At 41.5% G+C, this 23,447-nt stretch overlaps 1 protein-coding gene across 4 annotated transcripts in view; it reads left to right on the top strand.

Moving 5' to 3' along the window:
- The first annotated feature begins 8,726 nt into the window (after positions 1–8,726).
- POU2F1 (POU class 2 homeobox 1) overlaps positions 8,727–23,447 on the top strand; it is a 185,168-nt gene continuing 170,447 nt past the window's right edge. For all 4 annotated transcript variants that reach the window (XM_082614242.1, XM_082614244.1, XM_082614241.1 and 1 more), the window contains exon 1: positions 8,727–8,802. In XM_082614242.1, coding sequence (XP_082470368.1) covers positions 8,742–8,802 — 61 coding nt within the window. In that variant the 5' untranslated portion in view covers positions 8,727–8,741. The remainder of the gene's footprint in view (positions 8,803–23,447) is intronic.

Genomic DNA, 23,447 nt, shown 5'->3' with positions numbered 1-23,447 from the left:
ACTTCTGTGACCTGAGAAGTCCCTTTCCTTTTGTTTTAACCCTTATTATTGAAAATTCCTTTAAAATACTTCTTTTCTTGCCTTAGAAAGTCTAGTATACTCAGAATAATTAAATCTTTCTTGGATGATTAAACATTAGAATGAAGTTTCTAAACCTTAATTTTCTATATAAAGTATCATATTTCATAGATTTAATATGCCATTGATTGTAAGATGTACCATTATTTTATATACCATTAAAAATGCTGCCAATTAAACTACGATATAGCGCTTTCTTACCATATCCTTTGTAAGATGCATCTTGATTTCAAAGATATTAAAATGTGAAAAAAAATGTGCATCTCAGAGTAGATAAAACATAGAGTTACAGAGGTAGACTTGGAAGATAAAAAAGTTGAATTAAATGTGTACTCACTCCAAGGTTTCCAAAAAACAAAAGGAAATGTTTTGCCTAGAGTAATGCCAAATGCATGGTAGGTACTCGATGAATGCTTGTGAGAGAATAAAGGCTTCTTACATGTATTGGATGGCCACTAAAATACAGGGGGAAGTACGCAAAAAAAATTGTTTTTTAAAAAATTGCTAAGCATATACTATATCTAGGCCTGTGCTGTTACATTAAGCATAAAGAGAAAACAAAAAATAATGAGGACGATATAGCACAGCCCTTGCCTACTTTATAGTCTAGTGCAAGAGACAAATGTTACAAACATAGTCTGACATTGGGGGTGAGGTCAGGACCGAAAGTGTAGCTTTGGGGGTTGGCTTCAGAGAGATAACAGAAATTGAAATTGTGGGGATAGACAATGACATCAAACAGGCTTGCAGCAGTGAGGAAGGGACAAGGGCAGATCCTTGGAGAGTACTTATACTAAAAGGGAGGAAGAAGGGGATCCAGTGAAGAAAACCAAGACATGTTTAGAGAGATAAGAGGAAACACTGGCGAGCAATTTGTCATTGAAGCCAGAGTTAGAGAGATGGTTTTAAGAAGGAAGGAACCATCACTGTTGTCTAATTGCTGAGAGATGGGACAGGAGGAGGACTGAAAGTGTTATCAGATTGGGCAGTTGGGTGGTCATCAGTGACTTCTAATAAAGTAATTTCAGGAAAATGGTTGGAGCAGATGTCAGACTATATAAGAAGTTGATGAGTAAATGCAGGAAGAGTTTATTTAGAAAAGCCTTATGAGGAAGGATGGGAAGAGGCAGGAAAAAAGAGGAAGGGCAGAAATGGAATCGATGAATGCAGGGGAAAAAAATAGACACGACCACATGGAAACAAAGCAAAGGGCCGAATGTCTAGATACAGTAGGAGGCAGGTTGGGGAGGCAGGAGGCAGGTTGGGGAGGCAGATGGCAGCCAAGGCACAGAGCAGATCTGGGGTCCAGGAGAGGGTATGGGATCAGGCAGTCTTTGGTTCGACTCCTAGCTCTGTTCTTTGCTGTATGAACTTGGACACGTTACTTCACCTCTGCCCTTCAGATACTGAGAAAGTGTCCTCAGAAAGGAGACAGACCCTCCAAAAACATTCCTACAGTAAACATGATACATTTCTCAGTTTTTTTCCTCCTTATAAGTTTAATGTAGCCTGATGACATAAGTCCAAAGCATAATTCGAGGGAGGAATCTTACAAGGGGACAAAATGATGTATTTCAAGTGCACGACTCTCTGACAGTTTGGCTTTTAAGAGTATCTAGAGCTGGAATTAGAAGTGGATTTCATCCTGCACACCAACACTGATGAGATGGCAATGACTGCCTGAAGCACTGGTTGGAAAGAATCATGTTTGAGTAACAGTCAAGGGTCAGCATAGCAAAGGGTTATGGATTAAAGAAGTTGGCCAGGGGCTTGGAAGGGACGGCTGTAAGAGTAGTGCCATGAATTTGCTAACCCTGAGCCAGAGGGAACAATGGGCTATATATCCATCAGGTAGTTCTCCATCAATGATACTGAGCTTTTTGATAAGCATTGAATTGTAAAGATTTCAGTGTACATTCTATGAGAAGTACACATATGGTACATTGTACATTAACAGTAGAAACATAAATTGCAGCAGACAGCTACAGTAAGTAGGGTTGACATCCTTTTATGAAAGTTAAGATGTGACTGGGATATTTTCACTAATTTAATAGAGGTCGTCTCCACATGCTCATGGAGGAGGACCATGGAAATATCTGAGGCAAGGTCAAAATCTTCCTTGGAAAAACTTCTGGGTACGTTGTAAGAAATGGAGAAAAAGGAGATCAAGGTCCTAATGCTTCCTATACAATGGTCATGATCATTTTATCTTGAAAGCTTTTTAGAGTCACTGCTGCCAAGCTTGCTCCACTTCAATGAAGTATTCATAGCATATGTACCTTTAAGCAATGAAACATTGGTTGAATCTTCCAGGACAGTAAATTTCATATATATATATATATATATATATATATATATATATATATAATTTCTTTTAAAGCAGTGATACCATGTTTTCAAATGAAATCTTATCTTGAATTCCAATATAGAGGTAGAGGGGTTGGTCTTCAGCCTACCTTAAGGCCAGCCCTAAGGGCTTCATGAAACATGGCTTGAAAGCCCTGCTATAAGATTAATTAGCTACGAAATACACCCCTAGGTCACTAAAGAAATTAATTTGCTATATTAGAATGATAATCTTTATGAAAAGCTAAAATGTTGGAGATGTTTATAAAAATATGATAATTTTTCATTTATTCACCCAAGGTAATTACAATCATTAAAATACATTTCCCAGAGCCTGGATTCCTCAGTCTTTAACAAAACTATGTAGCAGCACCAAGAGTTAACTTCAGTACAAGGAAGTCTGTACCAGGCCCAGTCCCAGTCCCAGGCTTCCCTTCAGCTGTGGAGAAGATCTGATTTGCTTGTTTCTCCTAACACGGTCTGTTCTCTTGAGAACAATGGTAGTCCATGGCCCAAGAAAGCTGCAGGAATTTCAGTCTTCACATTTGCATTCCAGGCAGCATGAAGGGAAAAAGGAAGAACAAAGGAACTGCTTCTTTTAGGAGCTCTCCCAGAAAGCCCACCCAACAATTCCTTAAAACTCAAAAGCCAAAATTTAGTCGCATGGCCACACCTAGCTGCAAAGGCTTATGTGTTGCCCTTCAGCAGGATAGATTGATATATTCACATCCACACATTACCACAGTTACCTAAGGAACATCTAGTAACAGTAACTTCTAGGCAGGCTAGGTAGACTCATCATAACCTTGTATTACTTCTATACCTTGTGTATGTGTGATTATATATATATATATATATATGAAACCATATGTATACATTTGTGTTACCACCAGCACAGTTAGGGTACAGAACAACTCCACTACCCACAAAAAACCTCCCATATACCCTTATAGTTATACCTTCTCCCACCATTACCTCCTGGCAAATACTGATCTATCACTACAGTTTTGTTATTCCAAGGATGTCATATGAATGGAATCATGCAATATGATTCCTTTTGAGATTTTTCTGCTTTCCCTCAGTGTAATGCCTTTGAGATTCATTGAAGTTGTTGCACCTGTCAATAATTCGATTTTTTTTTTACAGCTGAATAGTACTACACGTTATGAACGTACCACAGTTTGTTTATCCATTCACTTGTTGAAGGACCTTTGAATTGTTTCTAGTTTTTGGCAATTATAATAGAGTTGCTATTTGTGTATATGTTTTTGTGTGGACATAAGTTTGCCTCCATGTCTATATTTTTATTATAATGAGATTACATACAAGGACATTATGTGTTAATATGTTCTCTTCCCACATGAACTATATGCACCTCCAGGATTTTGCCTGATCCAAAGCAAGCGGCATAGTGTTATGAGAGTACAGCCCCTGACCTGTGTTTTTTTTTTTCTGAATCATGGAATTTTATTTTATTTTTAAATTTGTTTTTAATTAATTAATTAATTTAATTTTGGCTGTGTTGGGTCTTTGTTGCTGCACACGGGCTTTCTCTAGTTGCGGCGAGTGGGGGGCTACTCTTCGTTGCAGTGCGCAGGCTTCTCACTGCGGTGGCTTCTCATTGCGGAGCACGGGCTCTAGGCGCACAGGCTTCAGTAGTTGTGGTGTGTGGGCTCAGTAGCTGTGGCTTGTGGGCTTAGTTGCTTTGTGGCATGTGGGATCTTCCTGGACCAGGGATTGAACCCACGTCCCCTGCATTGGCAGGCAGATTCTTAACCACTGCGCCACCAGGGAAGTCCCCCTGACCTGTGTTTGATTCTCAGCTCTACTGTTTAATAGTGGTGTGACACTGGGCAAGTTACTTACCACCTCTATGCCTCACTTTCCCCCATCCTGGAAAATGGAAGCAGCTGCATAATCTGCACATTGGTTCCTTGACCTGTGGAATGAGGGCTATTACATGGGAAACGCCAAGTGGAGGCCACTAGACCCATCTCTATCTAGGAAAATAGTAAACCAAAAGGAACACTGCATTACTGGAGAGATTGCAGAGATTAGTGCCACCATCAAGGATTTGGAAGATGTAGGGGTGGTTATTACCACCACATCCCCATTTAACTCTCCCATTTGGCCTATACAGAAGACAGATGGATCTTGGAGAATGACAGTGGATTATTGTAAACTTAACTGGGTGGTGACTCCACTTATAGCTGCTGTACCAGATGTGGTTTCAGTGCTTGAGCAAATTAACACATCCCCTGGAAACTGAGATATAGCTGTTAATCTGGCAAATGCCTTTTTCTCCATCCCTGTTAATAAGACCCAGAAGAAGCAGTCTGCTTTCAGCAAATAAACTTCCACTGTCCCACCTCAGAGGTATTTCAGCTCTCCAGCTGTGCATTATAATTTAGTTCCCTGGATCTTGCTCTCCTTTCCCTTCCACAAGCTATTACACTAGTCCATTACACTGATGACATCATGCTGATTGGACCTAGCGAGCAAGAAGTAGCAACTACTTCAGACTTACTGGTAAGACATCTGCGTGTCAGAGGGTGGGAAACAAGCCTGACACAAATTCAGGGGGCTTCTACCTCAGTGAAATTTCTAGGGGTCCACTGGTGTGGGGCATGTCAAGATATCCAACAACTGAAAAAGAGGCACAATGCCTAGTGAGCTTCTTTGGATTTTGGGTGCAACAAAGCCCTCCTAGGGGTGTGTTACTCCAACCTACTTACCAAGGGACTCAAAAAGCTGGTCGTGGGGCTTCCCTGGTGGCGCAGTGGTTGAGAGTCCGCCTGCCGATGCAGGGGACATGGGTTCGTGCCCCGGTCCGGGAGGATCCCACATGCCGTGGAGCGGCTGGGCCCCTGAGCCATGGCCGCTGAGCCTGCGTGTCGGGAGCCTGTGCTCTGCAACGGGAGAGGCCACAACGGTGAGAGGCACGCGTACTGCAAAAAAAAAAAAAAAAAAAAAGCTGGTCGTTTTGAATGAGACCCAGAATAAGAGAAAGCTCTGCAACAGGTCCAGACAGCTGTGCAAGCTGCTCTGCCACTTGGGCCATAGGATCCAGCAGATCCAAAGGTGCCTGAAGTGTCAGTGGTAGGTAGGGATGCTGCTAGGCCCCAACAACTGAACTGCACCTCAGGCCATTAGAATTTTAGAGCAAAGCGCTGCCATCTTCTATAGATAACTACTCTCATTTTGGGAAATAGATCTTGGCCTGCTACTGGACTTCAGTAGAGACTGAATGCTTAACCATGGGCCACCAAATTACTACAAGACCTGAGCTGCCCATCACGAACTGGGTATTATTTGATTTATGAGGGAGTGCACAGCACTTCAAAAGAACTCCTTGAGGGGCCTCCCTGGTGGCGCAGTGGTTGAGAATCCACCTGCCAATGCAGGGGACACGGGTTTGAGCCCTGGTCTGGGAAGATCCCACATGCCGCGGGGCAACTAGGCCCGTGAGCCACAACTACTGAGCCTGCGCACCTGGAGCGCCTGTGCTCTGCAACAAGAGTCCGTGACAGTGAAAGGCCTGCGCACCGTGATGAAGAGTGGCCCCCGCTCGCCCCAACTAGAGAAAGCCCTCGCACAGAAACGAAGACCCAACACAGCCAAAAAAAAAAAAGAACTCCTTGAGTCTTCTAATTTATACAGAAACAAATCTAGGGAACATGTGTGGAAATGGATATTAGGGGATTAGGATCATAGTAGAAAGAACATAAAGTTGAATCAGGCCTTTGGACTCAGACTGGAACTTACACCACTGGTTCTCAGGCCTTCAGACTGCAGATCTGGGGACTTCTCAGCCTCTGTAATTGTATGAGCCAATTCTTTATTATAGATCTCTTTCATATATATAAAGTTATATATATCTCCTACTGGTTTTGTTTCTCTGGAGAACCCTAATACAAGCAAGTTATATAACATCTATATGTCTTAATTTCCCCATCCTGGAAAATGGGGATAAACAGAGTTCCTACCTCCCAGAGCGTGAGGATTAAAAATAGTTGATACACTGAGTTTGCTGAGGTCAAAGCAGTATCTTACACGTTTTCATATCCTTAGCACCTAGTAAAGTTTATGATGTTCATAAATATTTGTTCAATAAATGACTTGATCAATTTTTAAAATAATCCTAACATATAAAACTGTATTATTCATTATTTTTTATTCAACAAATATTTATGAGTACCTACTATGCTCAGGTATTATGCTAGGCCCTGGGCACACATTTGGAAACATAAATATTATCATCAAGAGGAAAATGAATCATTGATACAGACTATTTAAGCTTTTTTTTTCCTCACAGAGCTATTATTCTTTACATAACAATTCATTCCATAAAAATTTCCTTTTATGGAAATAAAATAATAAAGAATGAATAGCACATGCACTGGCTTCAATTACTTTCTGAAAGTCATATTAATTTACTTTTTGAAACAAAGAGCAAAACAAAGATTAAACAGAAGATAAGAATTTAAATAAGGGTATTTGACTTCTTTTTTTTAGTCAAGATGATTTCAAATTTGTTGCCCTCAGACCAGGGTCATGTACTTAACTCTTGTTTCAAATAGGTTGATGATTCTGAGACTTTCCCTATAGTAACGCTGGTGAATATAACTCAGGCCATATTTACAGATTAATTGTAACATGATTAAATTTTGCATTTCCTTAACCGTGTGTTGGTTGGTGTAGTTTGAAATAATTAGATTATAGGGTAGCCCAATTATTTGGCTTAAACAGTCATGCATACACCCTAGGGCTTAATTGTCATGAATAAATCAATACCACCCGAAATTCATTGGCTGTCACTGACAATAGCTTTAACTGTACTTGCACAGTGTAAGAAATTCAATTAGCAGGTTAAGACCCATGATTAAAACTTTAGGCATTAAAATAACTGTTGGCTATCTCCTAGAGTTTTTTCTCAGTGTAGAATCTGTAATCCTACCCAATTTAAACTTTACATTTTTCTCAAGACAGACTATCTGGTTTGTTTGTTTGTTTACTTTGGTAACCATGAAATACAGTACACTTCTCTTTAAAAAAAACTGGGAAAATCATAGGGCTTAAAAATTCGTAAAATATTTAGACCTGGGTCTTGTCCAGGAAAATCTACCATTAAAGATAAAGAAATCTTAGAACATTATGACCAGCTACAAAGAAAGATATTTACAACGGAAAACGCCTACTTATCATATTTACTCTGAGAAGCAGCAGAGTAAAATTCATGATGAAGCTACTGCTGATTTCGACATTTTTATTTACTAGGTCGTCGGTTTCCAGTTTACTGCTAGGTTTTAAAAGATGTTCCTAAGCGAAAGGAAAGGGAGAATGCCTATCCATAGACCGGGGGGTGGGCTATTTCTTTCGATCCGGTGAGCGGCGATCGAGGAGCGTGAAACAAGGGTAGGGGCGGGAATTAGCGACTTAGTAAAACTCCCAGCTAGCAAGGAAGCCAGCCGGGTGTTGGACACAAATAGAGCAGAACTGATTTGGGGCTAATTAAAACCACCACAGGACACTCCCCCTTGCGTTAGCGGGGCCGGGTCTCCAGCATTCGCAGGGCTGGGGGCGGGGACTAGTTCGGATTCAAATTTAAAGCGGGCTGCTCGCGCGTGGCCCAGCAGGTGCCTCCAGCCCGGCTCCCCGCGGAAGGCGTTTCCGCCCCTACCTGCCCACAGGGCCGGAAATTACCTAGAGGGGAACGGCCCCTCCTTTGTTGTGTTTCAACAGCGCGGAAAGCCTTAGAAGTGCGCAGCGTAGGGGACGCGGGCTGGTTCGCCCACCGATACTCCACGCTTCTCCACCCTCTTGGCCGCTGTGTCCCCTGCGCTTCTTTTAGAATGCCACTGGGGGAAACCGGAGTAAAACTGGGAGGGGAGTGAGGCGGGAGGAGTAGGGATGATAGTAACAAGGTACAAGTGCTCCCTGTACTACCCTTCACAGATTACGCAACGCGAGGCAGCCAAGGGGAAGTAGCGCAAGCGCGGACTGCCTTTCAGGCGCGCGGAGAAAGTCGCGCATGTGCAGAGCTCAGAAGGAAAAAAGAAGCGAAGGGGTGACTGGCAGGTTGAGGGCGCTTTAGCTACTGAAGAGCCACAGCGGCCAGGGGGCGCGTGCGCAGAGCGCCCGAAGGGGTGGGGCTCTTCCAAGGGGACGGCCTCGCGCGCCCCCTGGCGCGCGCCCGGGGAGAGGAGGGAGCGGGAGGGAGCGGAGAGGAGGGAGGAGGCATGGAGGGCGGGAGGGGGGAGGGGAGCCGGAGCGAGGGAGGGTTTATCGACCGGGCGATTTTGGTTAAAATATTCAAAATGGCGGACGGAGGAGCAGCGAGTCAAGATGAGAGTTCAGCCGCGGCGGCAGCAGCAGCAGGTAATCATTACAGCATTTTACATATTCATATTCATACTCAACCCCGGCTCCCGCTGCCCCCCCCCGCGACTTAGCATAATTTATTAGTACTCAGGATTATTATAATTAACGGCGGGGAGATGGGGGGCCGGGGAGTACGGAACCCCCGCCGGGCGCCGAACGGAGGGGGAAAGAGGCTCGGAGAGGCCAGGCGGAGGGGGAAGACAAGGGGCAAAGGGGGCTGCAATCCACCGCGCTCCTCCTGCCCCAGCCCACCCCGCTGCCGGCTCGCCCGCCCGCCGGCACCGGCCCTCCTCCTCAGCCGGCCGCCGCCGCCGCCTCCGCCTCCTCCTCCTCCTCGCCGCCGAGCCCGAACCCGAGCGGGTCCGCGGCGGGGCCGCGGGGCCGGGGCAGAGGGAGAGGACAATAAAGACATTTTACATATTCATAGCTGCTGGGTCGGCGGGGCGCGGCGGGGCGCGGGCGGGCGACCCGGGCCGGGCGGGCGCGGGCTGGGGGGGGCGTGGAGGGGAATGGAGGTGGCGGTGAGCACAATGCCGGGGAGGCGGCGGGGCCGAAGCGGACCCCGGCGGCCGGACAGCCGCACGCGCCCTCCCCCCGGGAGCGGGCCGGGGCGGGGGGGCGCTGCCTACCGCGGGGGGCGGCCTGGAGGGCGGCCGGGGGTGCGCCTGTGGAGAGCGCCCTGCCGGCGCCCGAGCCCCGCCGCCGCACCGGCGTCCGAGCTGGGCTGAGCCCGGGGGTCACGGACTCGGGCACCTCGGCCGCGCCCCACTTATCTCCAGTGTAGCGGCCTGACCCGAGCCAGGCCTGCGCTGTAGGTGGGTAGGGGTGAGCGGTCGCGGGCGCTGAGAGGTGGCCTCGGGGCGGAGGGGGTGGGGAGCCCGCGCAGGGGTCCGCTTCTCCCCCTTGGGGGCGGACTGGGTTGAAAGCGGCCCTTGGGGAAAGTTGCCCTCCGAGGGGCAGGCCCTGCCGGGCCGTCCCATGTGCTCCGGGTCAGCGGTCAGGGGTCTCAGTGGGTCCTGAGAAAGCCCCCTGTCCCCGGGCGGCCGTGGATTCCCGAGGGAGTTGGGCTGAAGGTGCCTGGCGCGGTCTGATCTCTGTCTCCCCCTGCCCCTTCCCGCCCCCCCCCCTCCGCTTCTGCGCTTGACCCGGACCGACGGGGCCCGGGGCCCTCGAGGGCCTCTCGCTCCCAGGCCCCAGAAGTGCCCGCAGGCCTCCCAGGAACTCGGATGTAAAACGCTGCCCTCCTGCCCCTGCCCCACAGCCGGCTGGGCTGACAAGTTGATAACATTCTTCGTTTCCCCTCTCCGGTTGGGAGTTGGGTAGGGGCGGGGGTCCCCCTCCCTGGTTCTGTACTCCTGTTTTCTTGCTGGGTGCTGGGTCCTCTCGATTCTCTGGTTAGCTGAACCTCTCTCATTTGAATAATGTCTAATTCGGGGAGGTTTATATTATTGAAATGGCCGCCTGGCTTTCCCCGCCTCTCATGTTTAGTAATTCAGACCTTTAATAACAGCCACTCACAGCCCAACGCCGTGTTTATATTTTACATTCGCCCCATGTGCTTTTGTGGTTCGATATGATTCTTTTTTTTTTTTCCTTGGCAATCCACAGGGCTCTGAGATCAAACCCAGGCTGTGCTGGGAAGAGAAGGGGGAGAGCTAGGCCTTGGCTCCTCTAGCAGTGGCCTAGGCCTCATGTTCTCTGCCGCTTGATTTATTTACTAATAACCAAAATGACTCTCTCCCCCCCACCAACTTCCACACACATACCCCTACTCCGCGGGCAAAACAAACCCTCTTGGGGCCTTAGCAGAGTTCAGACAGCTCCGAGCTAAGCATCAGCTCTGTCGTGTTTTGTTTTCTCTTAAAAAGACTTTCTTACAGTTTGCTGTAATATTGGGCCTAAGAAAAAAAAATCCATGACTTCTCATTTTCAGAGGCGAATGAAACCTATTTTGGTTTAATACAAATAAATCACTTTGTTCTGGGGCTAGTTCACCCCTGCCCCTTGACTCCTACCCCCAAGTTAAACACCTTCAGGCTTTGTAAAGGTCTGCAGGATTTGTAGAAACCAGTAGTTTTTTTCTAGGAGTTGTAGAATAGGTAGGTATTTTAGAAATTCCAATTAACAGCACTTTCAAAATTCCTCAGTGCTGCCTTCCCTTTTCAGCCTCTTCATTCTAATTTAAAATGGGCTGATATTAATTTTGTGCTATCACTGTCATAGACTTGCTTATTTTAATTGTAGCACTCCTGAAAACAAATGGTTTTTTTTTTTTTTTTTGAGTGTTTGTGTCATGGTTAAATGAGTGAAAATAGAAGAATAAACACAGGCACTGTGTCTACCCTGATCTTGGAACTTACTCCCCTCCCAGCACACGGACCCCTCTTTCTTTAAGTTGCGAGGATTGATTTTATGTTTTATGTAGACTTAGGACATTTGGTCTGTGAAAGGCAGATAAACTTTTGCTATTTAAAGAAATAGTAATTTTGATTTGGGGACTTTCCCTCGGTAAAGTTTTCTTTCTTTTTTATTTTGTATAGTTCTAATGTGTTTTTTAAAAACATGGTGTTGCTTCTCATTGGTGGATTTTTAACCCTGGCTAGTAAAGTATCAGAGAAGTGTTGTTTAACACCAATGTGTTTAGTCTTTGAAATTATGTTAAGGCACTTGATGGTCAGTTGCGAGATACATATTTTGTGAGACATTAGTCTTCAGTTTAATTGGCAACAAAATTCTAGATTTGATGGGCTAAAAGCAAGCCAGTTTCAAATAACCAGTTCTTACTATTCTTTTACCTTCAGTATGCTGGCCTTGAATGCAGCAGGGAAAAAAAAAATCTGTAGCTTTCATGAGAATGTTCAGGTGAATAACTGCTTCAGAGACCTGAAGCATGAGGTTGGATAGACAAAAAAACAGTAATATGATTTCATGCCTTCAATAGCATATGTTTTTGCACCCAATTCCCAAGATGTGGTCAAACTGATGATGTCATTGAACAGAGGACAAGGTGCAGCTAATTTGATTTATTGTCCCGAGGTGAAGTGTAGCAGTGAAACCTTCTCATAGGGAAACCATTTATCTCAGGACAATTTCCTTTATAGCTGCAATTTAACCACTACCAAGGCTGTAGATATTTTATCCAAGATGATAAAATGTACGTTGCCTCTTACAAACAAAATTTCTTTCTTACAGTTTTTGTGATACAGGAAAGGATGACTATTGTTAACTGGCCTTATAGTTTGGTTTGCTTTCCATGCTATTGTAAAAATTCATTTCCTCAAATTCTCATTTGGAGACTATGGTTTTAAATAAGTATAATCACAGAAGTGATCCATGAGCATGCTTTAGATAGGTTCTTTGTAATCCCCCAAACCCCGGTAGGAAGCTGTGTTTCTTGATTTAATCAGAGCATAGCCTGGGATAAAGGAGAGATCATATGGGCCTTAGTAGCTATTTCAATGAGTAAAGTGAACTTGAGGATGAGGACTATATGTTCTGTTACGTTGAAATTATAGTGTTTAAAATAAGGTAAAATACTTACAGTAAAGCCTGTGCTTTGCAAACAGTTTTTTAAAAAAATAATTCAGAATTCTTTTTGGATTGTCTTAATTTAGTCTAGACAAGTTGTGCATTTTATTTTGATTGATTAGTGATTTTTAAAATTGTTCCACTGTGAGATAGTGATTCCACATATGATTTTTGACCTATTAGATTTTCCTGTCAGACACTTTCCATCATATTTTTAACTAGTTTATCTTAAAGTGATGATTAAAATGTCCTGGGAATGTGGTAGAATTGCTGTGACTTATTCCTAACTCTAACTTTTGAGCCAAGCTTGATAGAGTATTTTAGGTTACTTTTGAGCCTTCATAAGTTTATAACCTGCCTGTCTCCTTTTGTATCTGTCAGGTGGCTTCCCACAAGTTTTCAGAAAACCCACTGTTACTTCCTTCTTAACTTGCCCCATCTAGTAATTATAATGGTACTTATGAATTCAGGTCTTGAAAATTTATGTGACAGCTGACCAAATATTTTTAATTTCTAAAAGGACCGTTCTTCCAAGCCATTACTGTTCCAAGTAATTTTCAACCTTGGCCCCAAACTAATTTCTAATTCCTTTCATTTTGTCATTGTCAAAAATCCCAGTAGTCAAGGAAAAAACAAATAGAGACTATTATTCAGGTTTAAATGGTGTCGTATTCTGCCATATTTTTTTTTTTTTGGTTTTTTTTTTTTTTTTCTTTTTGCGGTATGCGGGCCTCTCACTGTTGTGGCTTCTCCCGTTGCGGAGCACAGGCTCCGGATGCGCAGGCCCAGCGGCCATGGCTCACGGGCCCAGCCGCTCCGCGGCATATGGGATCCTCCCAGACCGGGGCACGAACCCGTATCCCCTGCATCGGCAGGCGGACTCTCAACCAGTGCGCCACCAGGGAGGCCCTCTGCCATATTTTAAATTCACTAGTCTCTGCTTCGATAGGCAGTATAAAGAAGAAGGAATAAAATGTGTTTCATTGCTGCGTAGGTTGAAGTAATTGTTAATCTGTTATTCATCTGGTCAGTGGATTTTGGAATAAGTTTAGGACTCAATGTTAAATTGCTCTTATAAAGCCACCAAAGATGTTTAAAGGAGCCTTGAATATCTTAAGCAGGTGGTTCTAAAATGACAGAACTGGAAATTTGAATGTTGCCTTTCATAAGTATTTTCCATTAAAAATGAAACATTTAAAATTTCTTGAATCTGTATTGCTTGATCTTGAGTTTAGGTGTGTGGGTTTGTGTGTTTAAGTTGTGTTTTTAAAATTGGTCTCTCACTTTCATGAATGTGTGTTCCTTTGTACTAGGAGGACTATAATATAATGTAGTAGTGATTGCCTTAACGTTATCAGTTATTTTTGTTTTGTTTTTAATGTTGAAAGCCCACAGCTTTAGTCTTCTTTGAAGCACTATTAAAATTAATTTTCTTTTAAAATACTGGTGTATGACTGTCATTAATTTGCTTTTATACAGGTGTTGGTTCAGTTACAGTTTTTGTGATTAGTAAAGACTTACTATGAAGCCTAATTTTTTAAGCAGGAATGTGTTTTCCTAATGGAAATGATTGTATTTAGAACTATTCAAATAATTATTGTTTGCAGAACAAGTCACAGACAAAACATGTCTCTTTTTGGCCACTCATGTTCTTGTTTCTTTTGCCTCCTTTAATGTTAAATGCCTGAGCAAACATGTTTATTACTTATTTCTCAAGGAAATCTAATATTAGGTATTAGAGTGTGAATTTGATTGTTATACATCTGCCTTGAGTTTCTGTATCCCTCCTAAATGAATCCTTTTGTCCTTTTCCTCTTTATAGGGAACTCTTTGGGCCAGAATTTTGCTTAATTCTTATCCTGATTGTGTTGCTTAAAAATATCTTTTTGAGTGAAATCAGGGTTGAAAGAGGTAATAATTATGGTTCACAGATTACTTATCCATCTTCTTTTGCTGAACGTTTTTGCACATTGTTGACATTTTGTAAATAAAGATAGTTGAATAACTTAGTAGATTTATATTTCTTCTTAGGAATAAATTGGTTTTATTTTGTACTGAAATATTTCTGACTGTGTTCTAAACTGGCAGTGAGCCCTTATAAACTCTTTCGGCGGTAATAGCAATGGAAATAAAAATAGCATGAGTGGAGCCAGTGCTTGACTTACTGATCCATGTACAGTATATTTAGAATTTGGAATATGAGAATTGTCTTGAGTTTCAGAACCTCTGATGTGAAGAAGCTCTTTACATATAATACATGTTGTTTATAGAGTTCTGTGTTTTTACCGCAGGATATTAATTTATTGAGCACTGATAAGATATTTGTACTCAGTGACTGATAAAACACCTTTGTTTTTGTTTTTTTTTCCCCAGTTAAGCAAATACTCAAGTTTTCAGTGTTGCCTAGATTTTGCAGACAGGCCTAGCAATGAGCAAAAGAAAAATCAGCAAGCCTCTAGATTTTTCAGATTCTTTAAAAAACAGTACTATCCAGGAAACTAGATATTCATCCAGAAGGGGATACATAATATTAATTTTTAAAATGACAATGTGAAGCACCAAACTTAGCTCAGTGTGAATGTTGGTAGTAGATTTACTCAGCCTGTGATATTGAAAGTCCTTGCAAGTACAGTTTAATTTGTCACATGATTTATTTCATAATGCTCTGTGTAACTTTATTGGTTTTTTATGTTGGAGTCATAGCTCTAGTGTATAAAGTTAAATCATTAAGTGGGTAAAATAATACAAATTATGGGTAGGGCTTTTTTTCTTTGGACTGGTGAGCTTTCTCATTGCAATAGAAGGTATAAACAGGAATGGCTAGGAAGTGAACATTTTGTTGTGTATATTAAACAGCTCAATTGTTTTTGGGACTTCCCTGGCCGTCCAGTGGTTGAGACTCTGAGCTTCCAAGGCAGGGGGCGAGGGTTTGATCCCTGGTTAGGGAACTAAGATCCCACATGCCAAAAAAAAAAAAAACCCAAAACAGCTCAATTGTTTTTAACACGTGGTCATCTCCTCAAGAAACGGAGTTGTACTGACTAGCTTCCTAATCTGCAGAGTGAATATATTTTTTAGAGAAAAGTGACTTAGCTATTTTCTTGTTTTAGTATACTTATTTTAATAGTCTGCTTAGTGAAAAAAATGCTGTTTTTTTTGCTGATTCATACTGCAGTAGGCAAGTATATTTTAATCAACCTTTTAAAAATAATTATTTAAACATTTCTTAGCTTGCAAAAAACTATCTGCTGCTTTGTACCTGGTCCCTATGCCAGCTGTCTTTGGGGCTAACAAGGGAATATAAGACTTTGCTGTGGAAGACTCTGCTGTGGCATTTACTTAAAAGGGAAAAATTTTGAAGCAATCTATATACAGTTGGCCCTCCATATTGGTGAGTTTGGTATCCGTGAATTCAACCAACTGCAGATTGAAAATATTGGAAAGAAATATTCCAGAAAGCTCCAAAAAGCAAAGCTTGAATTTGTTGTACCTGGCAACTATTTACTTAGCATTTACATTGTATTCAGTATTATAACTAATCTAGAGATGATTTAAAGTATGTAAGAGGATGGGCATAAGTTATATGCAAATAAGACACCCTCTTATATAAGGAACATGAGCATCCCTGGGTTTTGGTATCCTTGAAGATTCTGGAACCAATCACCTGTGGTTACCAAGGGATAATTGTAATTACATATTAAAATATATAATAGATAATAATGATCAGAGTAGAAATCAAAGTGTGCCCAAGTGTGTAGGAACCAAAGCATCCTAGAACTGTTGTAGCTGGAAGGTAATTTAGATACAATCTATCCTAAAACCTTTACAGATGAGGAGGCATTATTCTCAGGCGGTTTAGTGACTTGCCCACAGTCTCTTCACTATTGAGTAATGGATGAGAACACAAGACTTCAGACTTTCTAGTCTCCTCCTCCCCATGCCCCCATCTCTCCCTCTACCACATTGCTGCTAGTCAGAGCAGACTTTTAGTAGAAGGTGAGATTTTTAAGCTGAATTTAAACGGGTGAAAAGAATTTAGAGGAATGGAAAGACATTGCCGGGGAGGTTGTATTCAAGATTGTGCTGTATACGTAAAAAATGAGGTATTCTATGTGCAGGGAGGCCATTGGAGGTTTTTGAAGTAAGGAATCCTATGACAAAAGCGGTCAGTGTTCCAGGATTAACATGGTGGTGTGCAAGTTGATTTGAAATAGGAAGGGAGAGATTGGATCCATGGAAACCAGTCTATAAAAATTAAGGTATGTGGTTTGTTGACTAATTGCTTTTAGCTATAGAGATACAAACATAATAAGACAATTACCGGACCTGAAGAGGCTTTCACTCTAACAATGATGTAATGAAAATAGATAATCCATAGTAAGGATGTTGAGAATGTTGTCCAGTTACATCACACAGAATAAGGACCTTTGGGAGAAATTCTTGCCTAGTCTTTACAGTAAGAACTCTCTTATTTCTGACCAATGGTTTTGTTTTTAGTCTTCTGGACACTGAACTAATTAACTTTATTTCCTTTTCAAATCAAACTACAGTGTTCAGACCAAATGATTAATCTGAAAGTTTAGATAGGCAATTATGGTATCCATAATTTTTCTTAGCCTCATTCCCAGTTCCATTTTAGGTCCTTAATGTTTAGTTTTGCATTTGTTTTATTGCTTCCATCTTTAAACTCCTGTTATTTTGTGTTTTATGTGGGCTACGTTATATCCTTTCTGGAGCAAGGCAGGTATAAATACAATAAAATTACTGTAACCATGACATAATGATACTGTCTGTATTTTTATAGTACCTTGAAATTTATAGCAGCACTCTCATTTTCATTAACTCATTTGCTCCTTTCAGGAAATATTATTATGCCCATTTTATTTTTGAGTAAAATGAAGCCCAGATTAAGTGACTTTCCCAAGGTCATGTGCTTAATGAGCACAGAACGTGTTTGGGGAATAGCAAGACTTCCAGGTTAGCTAATTACTGAGGCTGCATATTGGAGAGTGGTGGAAGGCAGGTTGGGACTCTGTTCTAGAGAGCTCTGAATGCTGTGGGTTGGTGTTGCAGGAGTTTGGATTTCATTTGCTTGGCAGTAAGGAATCATTGAAGTTTTTTGTTCTGGACCGAAGAGCCATAATCAAAGTCCTTAAAGGGTTTAGCAGCTAATTAGAGTCAAAGAGGATAGCAGGGTTTTGAGTTTAGATTATCAAAAGCAGTGCCATGAACAGAAGTAGGGGAGTTGGAAGAGGGAGCCGTTTGGGGGAATAGGCAATGAATTCAATTGTAGACCTGTCGTTTGAGACATGATTGGGTGGCTCTTATGAGGTTGCAAATTTATTGTGAAAATCAAGAAAGTTTTACTGAAAAAAATGTGTGATAAACATACAAATAATAGGATTGAGATTTATGCTCATGCCACTTTGAGTGTGGACTGAGCATTGAGTCTGAACATTGTAAATTCTAGGCATCTCATTTTGGCTTTGACACTGGCTTCTATAGTTGTTTCAACAATAAGATGGTGATAATACCATTGTTACAGGGATGCTGTGGGGAATAACAAATTGATAGCAGAAGCATTTTTAAAGTACTGTAATAGTTTTTCTTACATGAGCGCAAGAGTAAAATCAGCAATTTTATTACTTGTGCTGCTGTAGAGAGGGAGAAGCTTTAGCTTTTAGATTGATTCTGTGGGACAACATACTGCAGGTTGTACATTTCCATGTGCAACCAGCACCTGGGGAGAGGGAGGTACACCCCAATACTCTTTGAAAACTACACAGTGGAGGTATTGCATTTTGGCAAACATAAACTTGTCCTTGATTTCAGGGCATTCTGTTATCTCACCCCCATCCCTGCCTATGCATTCTTATCTTTTACTACTTCCTTAAATAGCATGACTCAACAATTCCACCAGGAAGTCCCCTTATAGGCCCACCACAAACAGTTTCTTTTATCAGGTTTTAAGTTTTTTAAAAATCGCCATAAAACTTTGTGTTGAAGAGCTGTTCTGGGAGGGTGGCTATATTTATTCTGAAGCGTGGGCTCTCCTCTCCTCCCCCCTTCACCGTTCTATCATATGACCTGAAAGTAAACCCACTGTTTTGGTCAGTCTGGTGTTTGGGATGCTCTGGGAGAACCTTTGCTCACATGCTCACACTGTCCCCTCCCTTGGAATGTCATGGTATGTGGTGTGGTATAGTGAAAATGGCACTGGGAGTTGGGAGACCTGGGTTCCCCCAGGTGACTGGGACAAATTACTTCACCACTGATTTTTTCTTCTTCTTCTTTTTCTTCTTTTACATTTGTAAATATGAGAGTTTTCAAACAAAAGGCCATTGGAGTTCTTTTCAAAATGAATTTTAGGCAGAAGCTTAATGTTAAAAGGTAAGAGTGGAGCTGTTCTGACTGAGATGGGCACAGGGGCAGTGAAAGCATCCTCCCTCTACTCTCCACAGTGGCCCTTAAGACCCTTCCACAGGATCCTTAGGACTCCTGCTGGGTGCACTGTTTGGAAACAGTTATCCTTATTTATCATACGGGACCTATCCGTCCTTTAGTCTATCTCCACAAATAGCTGGTCTCTCAAGCCTGTGCTTCTGTCCTACTTTGTCTGAATTTAGCACTTAATTTGTGTTCATTTAGCTAATTCAGCACTTCATTATACACAGTCTTATTTTTTTCTCTAATTGAGTTATATAAGTAAATCTTGTCTCCTTCTAAGAGCCATGAGAGCAGGAACACACTGCCAGGGACAGAGTAGACATTTAGCAAATGATGCTTGATTGATTAAATTAGGGGTTCTCAATCTTTGCTGGGATAAGACTTGTCCATGGAACGTTTTCAGCATGCAGAGGCCCAGACCTTACCACCTGAGTTTCTAATAGAAGTAGAGGTCTGGTCATCCATAGTTTTAAAAAGTTTGTAAAAAATGATTCAGTAGCATTGAATGATTGCTTGTTGCATTTCAGGATTATTGCTTACAGTATCTTCAGCTGGGTTCTCAGTGCACCGTAAAGGCTCCATAGTGGAAAGACAAACAGAGAACTAGGAAACTTGGATCCTTATTCTGTTTGTAGCATTATCTAGCTTTATGATGTTGAACAAATCACTTAACTTTTCTGGCCCATAGGATTCTAAATTGACAAATTATGTTTGATTTTCATACTTTGTTTTTCTTTTTAAGCTGTGGCGTTCTTCAAAACATGTTTTTGGGTGAAAACCAGTAAACACAACAGATACTTTGAGTAGCTTGGCTTCCATCTGAATACCATTTTAATAGACATATTAAGAATACAGAACATGATAGGCTTGATCCTAACTCAGCAGCAGAGCTAAAACATATGGGGAGTCTGAAATGGTAGTATTTAGATTTTAAACTTGAAACATCTTTCTAGAATGTGAATGAACAAGAACAGTAAGCTAATCAGGAACTGTAATATGTGAGCATGAACTGGATTATAATTAACCAACCTGACTGGTCCTTCTGCATTCATTTAATTCAATAAATATAGAGCTTTCTTCTGTTCCTTGCCATGCACCCAGCACTGGAGAAAGAGTAGTGAATAAGACAGATACTGTCTCTGTCCTCTCAGAGCTCACAGCATGTTGGGCAAGTCATACATTAAATAGCACTGTTCACAGTTAATTGAGTAAAATATGGGAGATTCAGAATACTCTGAATAAGATAGGGACATAAGCATAAGATAGGGACACCTAATCTGGACAAAAGGATTTAGGAAGGGCTTCTGAGGAAGCAGTGTTTACACTGAGACATGAAGGGTGACTGAAAGTTAACAGTTCAAGTCTGGGAGTAGGAAGTGGGGTTGAAAATGTTGCAAAGGGAGCAACATATACATAATTCTTGAAACAGTGAAAATGCAGCACTTTAAAGGAACTGAAGTTCGGCCTGGCTGGTCCAGGAAGAGTAAGATTTAGCTGAAGAGCTGAAGATGATTTCCAAATTATGAGGCTATTTTCATGATCTTTGTCCTTTTTTAGTGGCCAAATAAATACACAGGCAAAATTTGTGGAAGAGATTCCATAACTTCTAACAAATGTATTAATTTCTAGTGATAACAGTAATAAATAATGTTTACCAAGTCTTTGTGCCAGTTACTAAGCTTTACATGCATTTTCATATTAATCTTCACAGTGACCCCATGAAGTGCGTACAGGTGTCATCCTCTTCATCTTTCAGGTGAGAAAACTACAGTGTAAAGAGGCTAAGTGGTACACCTAGGTCTCTGACCTATTTGGTATAGCTGTATGCAATTAAGAGCATTACTATGCTCTTAAGCATTAACTCCTGCTTCCAGTCAAGTTGAATGATGAACTACTTAGCAGCTATTTCTGAGTTTATCCTTAGTGCTCTTACGCAGTTCCCAGTTCCAGACTGTGTGGTCTAGAATCAGTGGTGCACTCATCTCTATCTTGCAGTTTGGGGAGATGGACAGTTGATTAGCAGATCTAATGTTAACCTAGCTTTCAAGCATATCCAGTTGTTGATTATAAAAATATCTTGAAGCTGTTTGTATATAGATTGCTGATTCTGGTAATCCATAAATCCTGAACTTTTTGGAATTATATTTTAAACTGAAGCTACTTGCCAATGTTAACATCCAGATAATTTTCATTTGGGGCATCATTTATTTTTTTTGTTGTTGGCTAGATAGGAAATTAAGACGTGTAAAATATTTTAATGTTTCTCAAATGAGTTGTGCCTTAAAATTGATACGCTGGCAAGTACTGGGGATTTGTTTACTACTCCCCTTCCCCCCACCAAGCTGTAATTAAGCCAGCTTTCAGTTGAAGAAACCTGGCAGTTGATTATCGTTTCTGATAAGTTAGTCATTTAATGGTATTGGTATTCCCTATCATATATACCCTGTTTAATCCTTCCCCGTATCACCCTGTTTACTGTGACAGTGTTTGTGTCTGAAACATTTTTCTTTACACCACAGTGCAGAGGTCCTTCCCTCTTGAGTGCTTCTTCATGCAGTCAGCCAAGAAGGCTGTTTTGGCAGACTGTAATATATATTAACTCATATGCCAATTACTGTTAGTTAGGAAGGAATTGGTGAAAATCCTCCGATGTTATGAGAGACATTGTAAACATCACAAAAGCCTGAGAAGACAAATTAACAATTTTATGAGTATTCCTGGAAGAAATCATGGTGTGATTTCAGAGGATTAGACTGTAGTGTCAGAGCCACTGCCAGTTCCATGATGCTGGAATCACATCTTAATAGTTCCGTCCTGCTATAAGACCCAGTATGGTGCTGGTTCAGTGATTGAACCCCTTCCTGGAATGCTCCTGTGGGTGTGCAGACCCATGTACCCTAATTAGATGCACAGTGCATCCACATCCATGCTCATACCCCAGGTGTGCCTGCCCCTCTCATGTATGTGTACATAATTTAAAAAGGAGGGACTTCCCTGGTGGTGCAGTGGTTTAGAATCCCCCTGCCAATGCAGGGGACAGGGGTTCGAGCCCTGGCCCAGGAAGATCCCACCTGCTGTGGGGCAGCTAAACCTGTGCACCAGAACTCTGTGCTCTAGAGCCCACGAACCACAACTACTGAGCCCATGCACCACAGCTACTGAAGCCCGCATACCTAGAGCCCATGCTCTGCAACAAGAGAAGCCACTGCAATGAGAAGCCTGTGCACCACAACGAAGAGTAGCCCCCATTCACCGCAACTAGAGAAAGCCCGCGTGCAGCAACGAAGACCCAACACAGCCATAAATAAATAAATAAATAAATAGATTAAAAAAAAAGGAGTCAGTGTACATCCTACTTTTTTTTTTTTAAAACATGGTTCCCTATTCTTTAAGATTTACCCAGGTAAATAAACAATCCTTTTTATTTGCTAGGTACAACCTCTGGGTAATTTCAAGGCTAACCTTTTTTTTTTTTTTTAAGATCTTTGAACTTTATTTAGTTGAGTGACTTCTAGTGGCATAAATAACAAACGATAACATGATCGTTGAATTATTATTCACAGTGGCTGTAGCTGATCAAGGTTGAGTCGTCTTAGGTTAGTCAAAGAGGCCCAGTGAAGTCTGGAGGGGCAGTTTTCACCTTGTCTTATAAAACTGGAAAATATTGACATGTCTGCAGGTTTCAGTTCTTCAAAAACTAACCTAACCTGCCTTTTTACCTAATAATTTTTCACAAATATCCTTCCACATCTTACCTTATCCTTTTTAATGGTTACACATTATTGTATTGATGGACCAATCTATTTACTTGTTCTTTTATGGTGTATGTTAGATTTTTTCCATAGTTGTAGATACAGTGTTTTGTTTTTTTAAAGATAAATCATTAGGAATAGAATTGTAGCATAAAAAAATTACACACTTAAAAATTTTGTACATGTCATATTGCGCTTGAGAGAGGTACCATTCTATATTTTTACCTATACTACATATTTTATATACAATATTTAATAGTATCAATTTCCCTGCAGTGTCTCTTAAATTTTTGATATGTTGATAGATGAAACATTGTTTTAATTTTCATGTTTTGCTATAAGTCGAACATCTTATTACATTTTTTCTGTATATTTTTCAAATGTAATGTAAAACTGATTTACTTATTTTTTATATTATAGGAAATTTTATTATGCATTATCGCTTTTTTTAAACATCTTTATTGGAGTATAATTGCTTTACAGTGGTGTGTTAGTTTCTCCTTTATAACAAAGTGAATCAGATATACGTATACATATATCCCCACATCTCCTCCCTCTTGCATCTCCCTCCCTCCCACCCTCCCATCCCACCCCTCTAGGTGGTCACAAAGCACTGAGCTGATCTCCCTGTGCTATGCGGCTGCTTCCCACTAGCTATCTGTTTTACATTTGGTAGTGTATATATGTCCATTCCACTCTCTCACTTCATCCCAGCTTACCCTTCCTCCTCCCCGTGTCCTAAAGTCCATTCTCTACATCTGCATCTTTATTCCTGTCCTGCCCCTAGGTTCTCCATAACCTTTTTTTTTTTTAAGATTCCATATATATGTATTAGCATACGATATTTGTTTTTCTCTTTCTGACTTACTTCACTCTGTATGACAGTCTCAAGTCCATCTACCTCACTACAAATAA

This window comes from Mesoplodon mirus, assembly GCF_964341445.2.
Source record: "Mesoplodon mirus genome assembly, chromosome: 3".
Lineage (NCBI taxonomy): Eukaryota > Metazoa > Chordata > Mammalia > Artiodactyla > Ziphiidae > Mesoplodon > Mesoplodon mirus.
This window is presented reverse-complemented; position numbering and strand designations above follow the sequence as displayed.